We start from the raw sequence: 17,059 nt of genomic DNA, 5'->3' as shown, positions 1-17,059 counted from the left end.
AAATATCAACTAGGATTGTGAATGCCATCGCCCATTGTTAGAATGTTAGTAACAAGTTGAAAATGTGCTGCATTGCTCTCCTTCTCCTAATTTCCACCTAATATCCAGAAAGATCGGCGTATTTAATTTCCAAGTCTGCCGCAATGTTCTTATATCTTTCACGTTCTCTATTGAAACTATCTGAAAATGAAGGTAATATGTCAAGTGGTTAGTTATGGTTAGTAGATGAAAAGGAAAATGTTTTTGTTTAGTTCTAATTAAATGACTTAGATCAAAAGAATTATAGGGTGGGTCGGTATAGCTAGGTGCCGTATAGTTGTCGAAAACGTCGCCTGTTGTAATATGAAGTTCTACGATGTTCCTATTTACACAATTTACTCGTCGTTTCATACACAATTTCAAACTTTTAACCAAATTTCGCTATAATTGTTCTACGTTGGATAGCTGTCACTTATGTCTACTAGAGGAACGGAAATTTTCTGATACAACATGCCGTTGAACATTTACACTTTGGCAGCGCACTTCAAGCATGAGTACTGAAGTACTGAAACTCATATATATGTAGGATATATGCGACATGTAGACGAAAAATGTAATCACTCATGCTTGCAGTCACCGGACTACTCTAATGCTTAGTTTCCTCTTACCAAAAAAGTGAGAGAGACAAAATTGATTTTTTTCAATTTTTCCTTTGTTTATTTGACAGCTCGCTCTCTCACGGCTCTCTCACGGAGTACTTTTTGTTGAGTGGAATGGAGACTTAAATAGGGGACTGAAACTTGACAGTGTGTCACACAACTCTAAAAAACTCTAGAAAAAGTGTCGAAGTGTTGAAGTGCTGTTGTTCAGTTACAGTTAAATAAATCTAGATGTTTAGGTAAAACGGAGAGCCTTTGTGCAAAGATGGATAGTGTTTGCTCATGTTTTTCATCGCGTAGAGGGTCAATCCGAATGGACTAATATAGAAATTCGAAAATTTGACTTCCCCAGCACGAACGTCCTTCCAATTCACGCCGTAAGTGCAGTCGAAATTCAAAATCTTTCTCATGCAAGTCTTTCTGTCGCAGCATCATTTTCATACAATGAAGCATTGAAATGTATTTTTCGGCTCACCTTTTCATCGACTCGTTCACTTGAAATTTAAATTTTGGGCACACTGACGGCGTGAATAAAAGTTGTATCATTCAATTGTATCAAATTGACTGAGATATTCAAATTGAGACCCCTTAGTTTTCACACATTTTCCTGCATAGTTGCCATTCGTTTCATTAATAATTTTTGGGAAAACTAAGGAAAATATACGAAAATTTAGCGAAATTCAAGAAAATATGGGAAATTGTTTTACCAACAATAGTCCCTGTTTCAGGCTCTCAGTCTACAAGGAACAACAACCTAACATAATTGAGTAGGTAACTAGTAACTATAGACTCTTTTAACCAGAAATTATTTATAATTGAGTTGTTGTTTGTTAGCTTAGTCTGAAAAGTGAACAATACCCAGAGCTTGGGTTTCACGAGCAACAAGAGGATCTACGAGATTTTAAAAATTCTTTACAATTAGCTGCCTTGTAATTGCAACATTTGCAACTGGAGAAGGGAACTAAAATGAAAGTAAATGTTTTGTTGTATACCAGACGATTACCGCACCTGTTTCTTTCGAATTCGACTGCTTCATCAACTCGTACAATACATAACAGAGAATTCAATCAAATAAAGAGCGAATAAAAACCAAAACAATTTGTTCATAAAATAGTTTTAATCAAAATAAAATAATCAACAAAAAACGAAATGATGGAAATACTTTACGATTTTTATTGAAATTTTTCGTTTAAATAAGCAAAATAATAAAATATTCAATTTCTGTAACATTTTATACATGAAACGAACCAAATCATAAATTTCATTATACCAGATGGACTTTCAAAGGATATCTCAACATGGTTGCGGTAAGATCTCAACTTTTTCTTAATCCTTGAGAATAAGTTCAACGAAAGCGGTATCAAGATCGTCTCCAATATCCTTGTATTTCTCTTTCTCGCTGACGAGTTCGTCTGTATAGTGGTATTTGTTGTTGTTGTTGTGGAAAGAAATTTTGAATTAAAAATAAAAACAATTTTACTTGAAGCGGAAAATTAATAAAATTTTGCATATTTAGCTTAGCTCTGCAGCATTCCGCAAACGAAATCGAAAATACGGATTTTCCTTTACCTATTCATAGGCAGATTGAAAACCATTTTTTTTTTAGAAAAATCAAAACTAAATTAGAACTGGCCAAAACTTCAAATCACTGCGTTTTTGAGTATAGCTCTCAAGAAATATGTTCAAAATGTTTTAGTTTAAGCTTAAGAAGACATTAGCAGATTCTTAGTACTTAGCACATGCGAATGAAAATGAAACTTTTTTTTTGTATAATGCAACAGATTAAGAGGTTGCTGCTGGAGCTGCTTCGGCTGGTGCTGCTTCCGATGTCACTGGAGCGGCTTCCACTGGTGCTGCTTCTGTTGTTGGTGCAGCACCTTCAGCTGGTGCTCCTTCTGTCGCTGCTGGAGCACCTTCTACGGATGGTGCTTCCGTCGTTGCTGCTGCTGGTACTGCAGATGCTTCAGTTACTGGTGCTGGACAATCCGACGCAACACCAACGTGATGACTGGCAAAGCTCGATATGAAATTGCATGTTGGTTGTCCATCTTCGCGAATGGCAGTCGGCTCTGGCGGTGGAACATAATTCTTAACAAACGGAACTTCAGCACCCTCAGCCGGCAGATCCAAGAAGTAATCGAATGGTGGCGGTGGTGGTGGTGGACCTTTCGGCACTTCTGGTTCCGGAACAACAGCAGTTGCGGCTCCTGATTCGCCTGTCGCAACACCGTCCACTATAATAGCAGATCCGTCAGCAGCAACGCCAGGAGCCGCACCGACTTCACCGCCAGCAACAGTTGCCACTTCTGGTGGCGGTGTCGGCAGTGCTGGTGGTGTTGGTAATTTTGGTGTTGGTGGTTTTGGATGTCTGTCATTGTAGCATGGAGTCACGCCGGGAATGAGTTCGACAAATGCAAAGTCGAGATCATCGCCGATTTCGGCGTATCGTTCGCGTTCTTTAATGAATTCGTCTGCTCGATTCGGTTTAATTTATATATTTATGGAAAGCGTCAGGTCAGCCAAGCAAAAGCGGTTTTAAGAAATGTTTGGCGGATAAAAAAGAAAGAAAAGAAGCAGAATAAATGATAAAAGAAAATTAATTTCAAAATAAAACACAACGAACGTATACAGTTGTCAAATAAAATGATTTATTATATAAAAAAACACATAAACAACTTTTGCTGGATTTTTAAATTAATTTCAATCGGATGGGGGGTAAATTTTGTGGAAATGCAAAAATTAATTAAATTCACAATTTAGAGAAGACAATGTGCATGCTAATTTTTAGTGTTACTTGTTTTAAATAAAAAAAAACTCAATCTTACAATTAAATAGACAAATTTGTATATTTGTAAAAAGAAATAACAAAATTGTTTTGCAAGGAAAAAAATAAATATTCTGAACACAAAACTTCGAATGTTTGAGGAAGAATGTTGAATAATAGGAATCATAAATTCATGGGTTTTCAGAGCTTTTTCTTTCTAAATTATTTTTAAAATTAAAATTATTTATCTTTCCTGCTTTGAAAACAGTGTATGGTTGCAAGAATTCTTATCTTTTGATTATACTGTAGAATGGCTTGGCCATTTGGACATTAAATTATTTCCTTCAGAAAATATAAAGAAAAAATTTTCAAAATAAAAATCTCGATTCTATTACTATTCGAAAAAAAAATAGATTTGACACAGCACAGCTTCTATCAACAACATAGAAAATATTCGGAGGCTGAAGAAATCACAGAAGGCACTGCGTTTCTTTTGTAAAGACAGATGACTTGTTTTCGTTCCATGAGTTAAAACATACAATCCTAAGGCTTGCTTTTCACTTACAAAAAAACCACTCCGTTTTGCCTTCAACCTCTTTCTATTGTTTAAAGAGTAAACGGAGAGCAAACGGAGAGCAAACGGAGTGCTGTTCTCCGTAGGTGGAAATCAAGAGTACGCGACAGCTCTTATCACTAAAGCCTCCAATTTTGACATCTGTCAATTCAGTTTTGATGCTAGTAGCAGTGCTGTGACAATGATCAAACCGTGTGTCTTTTGCAGTATTATGTTGAACGGAATGACACAAATTTTCTTCTTTTCTACGTTACATTGAAATACTTGTTTATACACAAACTAACGCCGGCAAAAATACTGCACTTATTTCCTTGGAATGTACCGTTCGATCAACAAGAAAATTTTGAAAGAAAAGAAAAAATCGTAAACAAATTCGAATGTCAATGTCACAATAATATAAGTTTGGGTAATTCAAATCTAACTCTGCTGGAACGAATCATAAAAATTTTAAATCGAAATTAAGACAAATGGAATCTTTCCCGAATGCCTAACGATTATGCTAAAAATTTTACTCTCGAAGTATATCCTTAAATATTATGGCTTACGATGAAAATGCAAAAAGTTAATTAAAAATTAAATTGTAAAATGGTTGGTTTGTATTCGTCGCAAACGTGTGTCTGTATGTGTCTACGAATAAAGGAAACAAAACTAAGACAACATTTGATTTGTCTCCCTCTCTTTCTCTCTCTCTTTGCTTTATGACCCTTTTGCACAGCCCTGTAATTTAACGAGTATACTGAATACTCGACCGGGTGGCGGATGTGCGGGCAATGACTAAATAATTTCTATAAAAAAAAATATTGAATTGCGCTTTCTTTTGCTTACTTTACAGCATAAATTATAAAAATGTAAGGGGGGCATGTATAATAGATGTTTTGCGAAAAAAAAAAATTATTTTTGATGATTATAACAAATGATTAGGGAATTTTATAATGTAATTTCTCTCGTGTTTCGTTCTTGTTTGGGCAGGAAAATATTACATATTTTGGATATCATGCAGAGTCGCCTCCATTTCCTCTTGTAGTAATTTATTTTTTTCGCGTTCAAGCAACATATCGTCTGAATTAGTAAAAAATAAAATAAAAAACGAAATCAAAAAACAACATCAAAAATCAGATCACAATTGAAAATACAGTTCATGCCAACCAAATTTGTGTCTAACTGATCACAGCTGTTGCAGCTGTTCCACTCATTTCTTTAAAATGGTTTTTATAGCCAACTCGCACGCGCTTACACTTCAAAACCATAAAAAAGCACGCATAATCAGTGTGAGGGTTTGAGTGGACTAGCTGGTTAAACAGCTGTGGTAAACGTAGTCACGATTCGGTTGAAATTCATTGTATCTTCGATAAACGATTAACAAAACGAGAGGTTGTCGCTCAAAATCCTTAAATTCTTTCAAGAAATTAATTGTCGAAAATTGTTTAAATTCTCAAAAATTCCGAAAATTCTTAATTTTATAGAATTTTTAAGAATTTAATTCTTAAAATCCCTTAATAGTCCAGTCTCTTGTGTTAAAAAAAGGCGATCCGCTCGCTTTACGTTTTAAATTTTTTTTCCCGGTCACTTTTTGGGAAAGTCCCTACATTGACGCCATTTTGTTTCACAAAAAAAAGTTTTACGATGAAATGTTAGTACTTGATCAGGTTTTCAAGGAAAGAAAGAATTTTCGAATAACATTGTCAGCAGAAATTTCATTTTTTTTTTAATAAAAACCACTCTTTCTGCCGGAAAAGCTATTTTCCATTTTCCAAAAAAAAACAATTTTGTGCCATAGTTTTCCATGTCTAATCATATGAGATAAAGAAAACAAGGCATCAGAACAGTCGGAGCGTTTGCTGCGACTTAGCCCCGTACGACCCGTAATCCTATTTCGTCCGCAACCATAATACGTCCTTAGCCGTAATACGCCCGGAACCCTAATACGTCTACAACCCTCTAATGCGTCTGTTACCAAAATGCAAGTCAAGTTGGGCATGGTCAAATTTACTGAAAGTGTTCATTTTCAAAATTGCGCATAGCGCAATTACGAAAGCCCGTACGAAGTACCTCTCAAATAAAACCAACAATTTACGACATTATTTTAGAAACCCAAAATTTTTGCCAACTTTCCATTACCTCTCAACTAAAACAAAAAGTAGCAAAATCGGATAATTTTTACTCGATTTTTGTGCAAAAAACACTTAGGGCCGAGTAGCGGCCTTAGTTCAAGGACCCAAATTTAAAACTTTTTTTGCCATCATTCTATTCGGCATTCAATTATCTCTCAAATGAAACAAAAACTAGCAAAATCGGATAAGATTTACTCGATTTATGTGCAAAAAACACTTAGGGCCGAGTAGCGGCCTTAGTCCAAGGGCCCAAATTTGAAACTTTTTTCGACACGTTCTTTTCGGTATTCAATTCCCTTCCATAAAAAACTAAATCTAGCAAAATCGGATGAGATTTACTCGATTTATGTGCAAAAAACCCTTAGGGCCGAGTAGCGGCCTTAGTCCAAGGGCCCAAATTTGAAACTTTTTTCGCCACGTTCTTTTCGGTATTCAATTCCCTTCCATAAAAAACTAAATCTAGCAAAATCGGATGAGATTTACTCGATTTATGTGCCAAAAACACTTAGGGCCGAGTAACGACCTTTGAGCCCTCCCAACAAGCCCGCGTTGCATCTTACCCAAAAACAATGTTCAGCAACTTTGTTCTACTCGTCAATACCTTTCATTTGATATATCACAAGCAGCTATTGCATGCGTATTTCGGTAGATATCGTCGAAAGACTGAAAAACACCTATAGGGCCCTAGCTCTGGAAGGGCCGACCCTACCATGTCCATTTTCGAACTTGACCTTACTTTTGTCGATACCAATCGGGGAAAAAAAGAATTTTGAAAAAAGGTTGTGATTTACTCAAGCTAGAGGGGTCACGGACAGACGGACGGACGGACGGACGGACATTTTTTTTATTGCGGATTCGTTATCTATGAACATAGACAAATGCTTTGCCCTTACCGTCTGCTTCCAATTCAACATGTTACAAACGGCATATTAATCTTATAAGCCCCCAGTACTTCGTACGGGGCTAACAATCATATGAGATAAAGAAAAAAATTATGAAGCGAAAAGAGAGCGGAGCCACGTTTTCTGACACAGGGGACTGGACTATTAAGTTCTTAAAAATTACGAACGATAACACGGCCTATTTTTGGGAACTTTATTTCTGAATCCAAAAAATTATGAAAAAGTTCCGAAAAATATTCTCAAAATGTCAGAATTAAAATTCCCAAATATAAGTCCTGAACGGTAATCCTTACAATCGTCAGCGCAAAACTTCGTTTCGTTACGTTTATCGAACAAATTCTAATGTAAATTGGTTACGAAAAGAAAACAACGATTCGTATATTTGTGCCGAACTTTGTCAGCTCATTATTGCACTGGCCTCGAAAAGAATTTGTTAGCACCAGTGTGGACAATAAAAATGATTTCATCTGATCATACTAGTTTGACTCAATGTTTTCGTAACCGCATTACACGAGAAAGAAAAAAGTTTGGTTAAAGAAAATAAATTGAAGAAATAAAGAGAAAAAACAACACGAAAACATTTAGAGCAACATTTTCATTTGCTTTGCGAGTTAAATTTCGCGTAACATTTAAGTGAATCATACCTTCGAGTCTGTCGACTTCCTTCTGGAGTTTTTGAACGGAACGTTCGGCAAATTCAGCACGAGCTTCAGCCTATTCGGAGGGAAAATAGATGGTTTTCATTATAAAAATTAGATTTTATTTGTGCACACCACAAGACGTCGACAAACACTTATAAATATCAGCGCCACACAACCGGGAAGTATGAAGTCCATCCATCAATTTGAATTTGGTGGATAAGGTTTGGATGGTATAAATTCACCACAGCATGACGAAAGATATCATCCAATTTTACCCCCAAATAAAAACTGGCATGGACTTTGAACATCCGCGTGTTGTGAACTTCGTACGATTTACACGGCCGAATTTATATCTTTTTGATTCTTTGAATAAGGAATGGGTCACATTCCATCCTTAATTGTTAATATTAGCAGTTCAAATTAAAGGCCAAGATCAAGATCGCACTAGCATATCAATCTGTCGCTCACCTAATTTTGTTTACTTTTGTTTCGTTACTTCTGTACACATTATCATATTGAATTTCGCCTGTTTTGGCCAGTACGTTAAGTGATGTTACTAAAAGTGTTTCTTGATCTCAACCACATTGTTACAATTTACATAAAATTTTAATTTTTGTGTGACTCTACACTGACATGTAAAGCAAAACATTGTATCGCTTTGTGTCTTGGCCTTTAAGGAACTTTCGAGAGCTTTAAGTTTCTTTTGTGTTCGGTTGAAATATTCCACTTTTACAGTGGAATCCAAAAGTAGTTCAGAGCTTTCGAAAGCTTCCCAAAGCACACAAACAAAGATATACGGGTGTTTCGGCAGTAACAGGAAAGAGCAATGAGCAATCAATTTCAGCTCCAGTTTGCTGTTTGCTTCAGCTGATTCACTCATGCAAACAAAACTGGTTATGAGTGTTAATACGAACAGTACACGCATGCGCGTGGTAGTGGTTAAACCATGTAAACATACATAGCCACTTTTGTTTGCATGAGTGAATCAGCTGAAGCCCAATGAAATTTGACTGCCCCTTCCTGCATCTCACCCAGTTGTTTCAATTTAAATTTTTTATGTGAATAACTTGCAACAGTCGCTTTTCTGATGTATACTGATGGTTAAAGACAGATGAACTCATCGACACCAACTGTTGCGCATTATTTACATAACGATGGGACGACATCTACATTTAATTTCGGGTTATTAAAATGTTAGAACAAGAAAGCTTCTAAAACCTTTTACAAGTTAGATTGTTAATTTGGTTGTTGTTGTTTGTTAAACTCAACATCATGCTCAATGCAACACTACCCACCTGATTTTCAATAAAAATTTAAATTCGATTCGTCGACAAATTATATCGTCACCCATTACTGCCGTATTAAGCAGAAACATCGCATGTCTTTTCGCATTAGCTTTTAAAAGCTTTCGAAATTTTTTTTTGAGCTTCGAGCTTCTTTGGAATTCCAATGGAATGTTCCACTTTTTGAATGGAATCTAAAAGAAGCTCAAAGCTCACAGAAGCTTTCGAAACCTCTTAAAAGCTAATGCGAAAAGACATGCGATGTTTTTGGCTAACACGGCAGCATAGGTTTCTTCCAAGGCCTTTCAAAATGTCAATCGTCATCCACAGAAAAGCCAAAACACCACCTCACTTTGAAGTTTTAACGAAGTTAGTTGCGGTTACGTGTGCTTCTGTGGATGACGGTCGTTTGTTTTCGGCCTGTCAAAATTCGTTTTTACCGTATGATGGAAGAAACCTATTAAACCCCATTACAGAAAGAAGAAGAAGGATAGTTAAACTCGTATCGAGCGTGCGATTGATATGATGATCCATCACCCGTTTTGTGTGATTTACATTTTTTGACTTAACTTTTTTTTTGGAACAAATTGAAAACGAAGCTCTGCGATATTTTAAATCTGTTGATAGTAGGGCTTATTGTTTGGAATTTAGTTTCTAAAAATTATGAAAAACTCCTAAAATGTTCCGAAAATCAAATTTCGGAACGTTTTCAGAATTTTCTAGAATTTTTCGTAATTCTGAAAAGGATCCGAAAAATTCCGAAAATCGAATTTCTGAATTTTTCGGAACTATTTCGGAGTTTTCAGAAATAACATTCGCAACAATAAGCACTGCTACCGATAGGTAACGGAAAGATTTCGTATGAATACTTTTTCTGGCATCCGAAAATAGTTCGTAGGCGTAATTGAAATGATTACAAAGCTAATCATAAGCAGCTCACAAAAAAATGCAAACAAATGAATCCAAATGGACATTGCCATTGAATACAAATTTTCCGAATGAAATATTTCCGTTCCACATTAACTAGAGTGAGGCTATAAACACTTGCATTTCGATATTAAAAACGAAACGAATGACGCTTCGTGCGCTCACGTACACAAAAAACAAAACTCATCTTTCTAATTTGTTCCAATTATGCTAAAGATATTCTAAACTTAATTAATGTGACAGCTATATGCGATGCACATAACGAAATGGGACACTTTTTCGCACTCCCAATTTCGTTACGTGTGCCGAACAAGATTTTTTCGTTGTTGCAATTCGGTTATGAAAAGAGAAAAACGCGCTGGTGCCACTTCGGCGACTCATTGTACCACAGATTGCTGGATCGAAAATCACGTCGGTTAGTTTGTCATTATAGCACTAGCGCACTTGGGCTTATTTTAGACAATTTTAGTTGTGAAAAACTTCAAAATTCCAAAACGATTTATAAAAATTCTGGAAATCCCGAAAGAAATTCCGAAAAACTAAGGTAAAAGCAAAATAAAATGATCGAGTCTGGTTTTTGACAATTGAAATTCCATACGAAGGAATTCTGAAAAACGTCGCACAAATTCTGAAAATTACGAACAAACTCTGAGAACTCCGAAAAACTCCGAAATTCCGAAAAACTCCGAAATTCCGAAAAATCACGAAATTCCGAAAAATCACGAAATTTTCGATTTTTTCATAATATTCATAATTTTTGAGAATTAAACTCCTCTAAAATAAGCTCTGATTGAAGCACTAGTGTAGAACTGCCACTGCTAACACACGTAATTGTCTCTTTTCATAACCGAATTCCAAAATGGTAATTTATAGAGCTACTTATTGCTCTCATGGCATTAAAATTGAAGTATAGTAGTCAAATGAATGGAACTTACGCTTGCAACCTGTTTCTTAAGACTTATAATATTTTCCTCTGCTGTTTCACGATTGACGGAAGCCTTAATGTCGCATTGAAAAAGGTAAATAAATTTGCGGTTAATAATGTAATTTATCTTGGGATATTATGGAATGTAGGACGTAAGAAGAGAGCCTTTTTTCTGTCGATTATTTTCATCGAATCCTAATATTTCATCGAAGGAATTGGTGTCGGAACGACAACGAAGTAGATAGTATGTTTCACGAACCCCAATGAAATAAACTTAAAACGCGAGATAAGAATTTTGTTAATTTAAAATAAAATTTAAATTAGCCGGAGCAGCGATTAGTTAAATGGCTAAGCAAGTCATTGAAACAAACAAAAAAAACTGACTGTAAAATTGGCAAACACACAACAATTAAATAAATAAAATCAAACAACGGCAAAAGTTCATTATGCAATCCGATATTTCGGACACTCGATGTTAAATACCTCCTTGAGACGGGTGGTAAGAGTTTTGATTTGGTTCTTATATTCCTCTTCACGTTGATTGGCCTAAATATTGGTTTTTGTTTTTAATAAAATCTTCAGTTTTCGAGCACACAATGTCTCTTTAGGATTTTTTTTTTAAGAATGGAAACTATGGTTAATTTGTGATAGGGAAGACTACAAGGGATGGCTGGTGTATTTTCGATGAGAAAAACAAAATTGAAACTGAAATTCAAGCATACCTTTTCTTCGGACACTTCGAGGGATTTTAAGTTGTTACCAACAACACGGAGTTCTTCTTCAAGTTCCACGATTTTGCTGGAAGGAAATAATTTTCATTTTAGCATAATTAACGACAAATAATTCTTATTTATTTGAACAGTTTTCGTTAGTCAATCAAGAACATTTAACTGAACAGCAATTTGTCATCAATAGGAGAAAATTGCTGGGTTTGCAGAATTTTCTCCAAGAGATTAACACAACATTTCCCGTGCTTGCAAGTGAAAAAACCCGAATCTTGATTTAGTAACAGTAAAATAATTTTAGGAATTTTAATTCTGAAAACTTCGAATAACTCCGAAAAGTTCTCAATATTTCGAATTATTCTGAAAATTCCGAAAAGTTCTGACAATTCCGAATAACTTCGAAACATTCTGAAAAAATTCTCTAAAATAAGACCTGTTTCATAACGTTATCACCCTTTTCCAAATCAAATGCGGGAAAAACGACGAATTTTTCCAGTGCAAGCACGAAATACTAATTTACACAGAGACTAATTTAACGAAAACATTTTCCCATTTTTCATACGTTTTCCAGACTTTCCCATATTAGTCTAAAAACCATTTTTGGGAAAATCGGAAAAAATTGAGGAAAAGTGGGAAAATGCAGAAAAAGAAAAAAAAAGTAGGAAAACGTTTTCCTCAAAACAGTCTCTGAACTTACGTAACTTGAGAGAAATTTTCTTTAAAGTGTATGAGTTCGAGCAGAAGCCAAGGGCTGTTCGCCACACAGATCAAAAAATATTTTCACTCAAGCTGCGTGTAAAACATTTCGTGCCAAAGGTGTCGAAAGTCACTCTTTTTAGATGTGAGAAATTTTGGCGCCTGAGACCAGGAAATGTTTTCTTTGTTTTGTTTTAGCGATCAATAGCAATTTACCAACCTTTCACTCAGTTCCACCTTTTCTTCGGAACGTTCTAGATCTTGTTCCAAGAGAACGAGTTTCCGGGCGACCTAATATGATTAAGCAGCGCAGCCAATATGATTAAGGAAAAACAACAAACAAAACAATATTATTAATTGAAGATTTTGTTAATGAAAATTGGCATAGCAAATTTTATCAGTAACATTAAAAAACAACTCAATCTAAACTAAACTCAGTTTCTCAGTTTTGTTAATTTTCAATATTTTGGGCTTATGATTATTTGGGGTGAGAGGGGCGGATTAAAACACACACATCAACAAGTTGTTACGACTTTAACACTCTCTGTCTCCGTCAGTTACGGCCAAAACCTACTTTTCACCGAGTTCGGCACGTTCTTCTGCTCTTTCTAAATCAGCTTCAACCATAGCCAATTTACGGGCAACCTAAGCATTATCATAAAACAAATATTTGAATAAATAGGTTTTTACGCTATTTGATTGCTAGCAAAATTTATTTTCTGCACACAGCCATGCAAAAATATGGCAGCCGATAGGGCATGTTATTGTTTGTGAACATGATGTGATCTTTTTGTGGTCGAAAATTGGTTTCTTCAGTGCTGAATAAGGTGCATCAATTTTATCTGCAGACCAGCTCCCAGAGATCTTATGCCACGAAGTCATGTTTATATATGATCAAAGAAAAATATTTGTGAAGTAGATGAGATCACGTCATTATCAGTTATTGACACAGCTGAAGAAAGGGCTTCGCCTTTAGCATTGATAATGAATGTCATCCGAGCAAGCTTCAACAACTGAAGATATTTAATGTGGAACCAGGTGTCCAAAGTAATGAAACTGAAGACTGATTCCATGAGAACATTCGTAAACGTTCTATAAAAATTTCTGTGGAGATATGACTGAAAACCATCCATGACTTCGTATTATGAAGTTTAGTGAAGCGAACATTGACCTCGACCCACTGGAACCTCGTGCAGCCTTGTGGGGATTCTCAAAATTTCCAGAATTTATACAGAGTTTGGTGAAGCGGAATAATTAATTAGAATATTGTGTCTCGCTCTGGGTGCAAATAAATATCTGATTGATTACAGAAAATCAATCCAGAAGGACGAATGGAATTTACGAAATGACTTGCATGTCATGTGAAAGTGCAGCTGATATCTACGGAAGAGTCATTCTCCGACCACAAAAAGCGGACATCATGTGCGTGTTACGGAATGGAAATTAAAATTCGTATCAAATTAAGATGATTAAAATTGATAAATTTATTGTCTCTCTTGTTAAATCATTATGTTTCGATACTATAAATCTCACAAATGTGGTCGATAATTTTGTTATAATAATTATGGTTAAATATGCGTACATTTTGGTTTTGCATCGTAAATAAATGTATTAACCTTCGAGAAACGGCCAGTGCATATCGCAACAAAAGTCTGTTATACTTCATGTGTGTAACGTTTGACACAAAATCTATTATTTCATTAGTTTGAACATACATTTCGCTATATATAATAGAACACTAGTCAGAGCTGAACGCTAAGCATGTTCGTCGTTGTCGACAAACTAACCGTTTCTGTAAGGTTTTAAAGCGGTGGTTATTTTAATGAAGAATTTTAATTCAGAAAAAATTCCGAAAACTCCGAATAATTCCGAATTCTTTTCTCGGAATTTTTCTGATATATGCAGAGTTATTCGGTATTTTTCGGAGTTCTCCATTTTTCGGAGTTATTCGGAATTAAAATTCTCTAGAAATAAGTCCCGTTTTAAAATGATGACAAATATATAACAAAGCATTTCTTAAATGGTAAATTAGTTTTTTTGTAATTTGATTACTAAAAACGCACTTCTTAGGCGTACCATTCTCATATAAAAATTTGTGTCACTATTCGACACTAATATTAAAATCAAATTCATTTCGACACTAGTGTTAAAATGAATCGTTTTGTTTCTGTAGCCAAATTACAAAAATTATCTTGTTCGACACAAGTACAAGTTTCAGTGGGCCTGAACGAAAACTAAGTCAAATTCTAAGACCTTCGATTATTATTTTTTTACCGTATCAGGAATAGCTGCCCTAATTCGCTTTGATATGCTGATTTGAACTGATATGCTTACTAATCGACTAGTTTTGTCGATGCATCAAAATAAAATTGGGAGGTCTTGAAATTGCATTTCGTTTTTATTCAAGCCCAATGAAACTCAGGGCCTCAGAGAATTTTATTCTGAAAATTCAGAAAAATTTAAAAAAATTCCAAATAATTCGGAAAGATTCCAAATAATTCGGAGAAGTTTCGAATAATTTCGACAAATTTCGATTAATTCGGAAAGAACCAAATAATTCGGAGAAATTTCGGAAATTTCGAATAATTTCGACAAATTCCGATTAATTCGGAAAGATCCAAATAATTCGGAGAAGTTTCGAATAATTTCGACAAATTCCGATTAATTGGGAAAGATCCAAATAATTCGGAGAAATTTCAAATAATTCCGACAAATTCCGATTAATTCGGAAAGATCCAAACAATTCTGAGAAATTTCGAATAATTCAGACAAATTCCGATTAATTCGGAAAGATCCAAATAATTCGGAGAAATTTCGAATAATTTCGACAAATTCCGAAAAATCTGAAAAACTACGAATAATTGTTCAAATGTTCAAATTTTTCCGGAATTTTATGAATCAAAATTCTCTAAAATAAACCCTGATGATACCAATGAAATTGGGTTGTTTTTCTACACAATATCTCCGCTCCGGCTTGTATTGACAAACTCACGTAATAGAGAACAACCCCATTTCATCGATTGTATCGAGAAAAACATTTCTTTCAGAATAATTTTGATTTTATTAATTTCGTTATCGTCTCATTGTAGTACATTCAAATGGTTTAGCTGCTATCGTTTTTTCATTGGTAAAATTTGATGAACAAATTCAGTTTTTTTTACATTGAATATTTTACCCGACTTGTACATAATCGTATAGCAGTTTATGTTGGGGCATAAATTAATAAAAGTTAAAACAAAATCAACAAAATTCGCGTTGATTGTTTTTGCAAAATGTTTTTTTTTTCCTCAAAGAAATTAGCAAAACAAAAGAAAAACAAAAACTATCGCACACAACAATCAAGTTATTCGGTAAAGCACCTCATCGTATTTCTTGTCAGCTTCCTCAGCAAGGAAACGGGCTTCCTTCAACTGGTTTTCAAGAGCATCCATACGCTCTTCATCGGCAAGTGAACGATTCTCAAGTACTTTGCGGGCACTATGATCAGAAACAGATGGATTTTGTTTATAAAGACGCATTTACTGAAACAAAGTTTTTTTTTTTCTTTTTGTCAAATGTAAATCGGTAGATGATGATGATGCAATTTATGTTGTTACAGTTGTTCGGCCACTCCCGTCCGTCTCGTTCAATCCTGTAAAATTATTTCAGCAAAAAAGAGGGAGAGATCCTATAGATGTGAAAACCCTAAACCATTCCTAACATATCCCTAACAGTGTCCCTAGATATATTCGATCATACAACAGAGATTCGTATAATGATCGAATCCTAACCACTTAACGATTAGTTTAAAGTAAAAACTGAATTTTACACTCTACCTCTTCGTATTTTTTGTCGGCCTCTTCTGCAATCAATTTCGCTTGAGATAGTTGAGCTTCCAGTATAGCTACTCTATCGTCCTCCATATTAGTTCTATTTTCAAGAGCTTTTCGTATCCTTTGTATTAGTCAAAATGGGAAAGAGATTTTATTGTTTCGTTGTTCAGATAATAAATGATGAAAAAGGGAAAATAAAATGCGTCGATATCTTCGTCACATTGTCAAAACAAATAAATATGAAAAATTCTTAAACAATACGAAGTACCTACCGTTCACTTTCATCAGCTGCTTGCGAAGCTTCGGAAAGCTTAGCTGTGGCAGAGCCTAAACGCTCTTCCGAACGTTCAAGATCTTCTTCCAAAAGTTGAATACGACGGTTAAGGGCGGCTACTTCAGATTCAGCCTGTTTGTGGACAAGAAAGGGAAATAATTTATAAAGCAAACCGTCAACGATGGCAATTAGGTGGGTGGTATTTTCAACGAAACGAGAACGTTGAATCAAACGATAATAAATAAAAAGGGGAAAATTTGTTTGTTCTTTTATTTCCTTGTGATTTGACCAGACCGGCATACAGTAACGAACTGTATACATAACAAACACCACTCGAATTTGTGTATCGAATTTTATCTGAAACTTCCGATTTCGGCCCATGTTGGAGTTGAAAACGAAAGAGGTTAACGAACGTTTTCGTTTCATATCACAGACGTTTGTTTAAATTATGTTTCCGCTCGGTATAAACATTAACCGAGAGTTTGCATAGTATTCGGTCATTTTAGAAGTCCTGGTGTTGACGTAACATGTTGAGATCACGGATTGAAAACCCATGCCGAAGTGGAAATTTTTCTTAATTTTCTTGTGGGTATTGTGTATAATGACGAGGGCTAACGAGGATACGGCGAGTGTATTGGTCGGTCAGCCTAAAGAGTTCAAATGAGTGACACGTCACTATTTGTAAATATTTGTTTTGCCAAGTGTGAGCTTTGCGGAACGAGCCGAAGGCGAGTGAAGTAATCACACGAGCCAAAACCAGAGAAATGATAAGTTGGTACACCTCTCT

At 35.2% G+C, this 17,059-nt stretch overlaps 1 protein-coding gene across 27 annotated transcripts in view; it reads right to left on the bottom strand.

Annotated features, from left to right (window-relative positions):
• LOC119074306 (tropomyosin-2) overlaps positions 1-17,059 on the bottom strand; it is a 30,324-nt gene continuing 13,265 nt past the window's right edge. For 3 of the 27 annotated variants that reach the window (XM_037180333.1, XM_037180327.1, XM_037180336.1), the window contains 7 exons: positions 16,271-16,404; positions 15,546-15,663; positions 12,761-12,831; positions 11,488-11,563; positions 11,249-11,311; positions 7,634-7,703; positions 1,836-3,109 (listed from right to left, as the gene is read on the bottom strand). In XM_037180333.1, the coding sequence (XP_037036228.1) occupies positions 2,421-3,109; positions 7,634-7,703; positions 11,249-11,311; positions 11,488-11,563; positions 12,761-12,831; positions 15,546-15,663; positions 16,271-16,404 (1,221 nt within the window). In that variant the 3' untranslated portion in view covers positions 1,836-2,420. Of the gene's footprint in view, positions 181-1,835; positions 3,110-4,490; positions 5,036-7,633; positions 7,704-10,775; positions 10,839-11,248; positions 11,312-11,487; positions 11,564-12,406; positions 12,478-12,760; positions 12,832-15,545; positions 15,664-16,001; positions 16,120-16,270; positions 16,405-17,059 lie in introns of those variants that run through there. The other 24 variants (XM_037180334.1, XM_037180329.1, XM_037180337.1 and 21 more) reach the window with 16 other exon arrangements.

Source organism: Bradysia coprophila, unplaced genomic scaffold (genome assembly GCF_014529535.1).
Source record: "Bradysia coprophila strain Holo2 unplaced genomic scaffold, BU_Bcop_v1 contig_151, whole genome shotgun sequence".
Taxonomy (NCBI): Eukaryota; Metazoa; Arthropoda; class Insecta; order Diptera; family Sciaridae; genus Bradysia; species Bradysia coprophila.
This window is presented reverse-complemented; position numbering and strand designations above follow the sequence as displayed.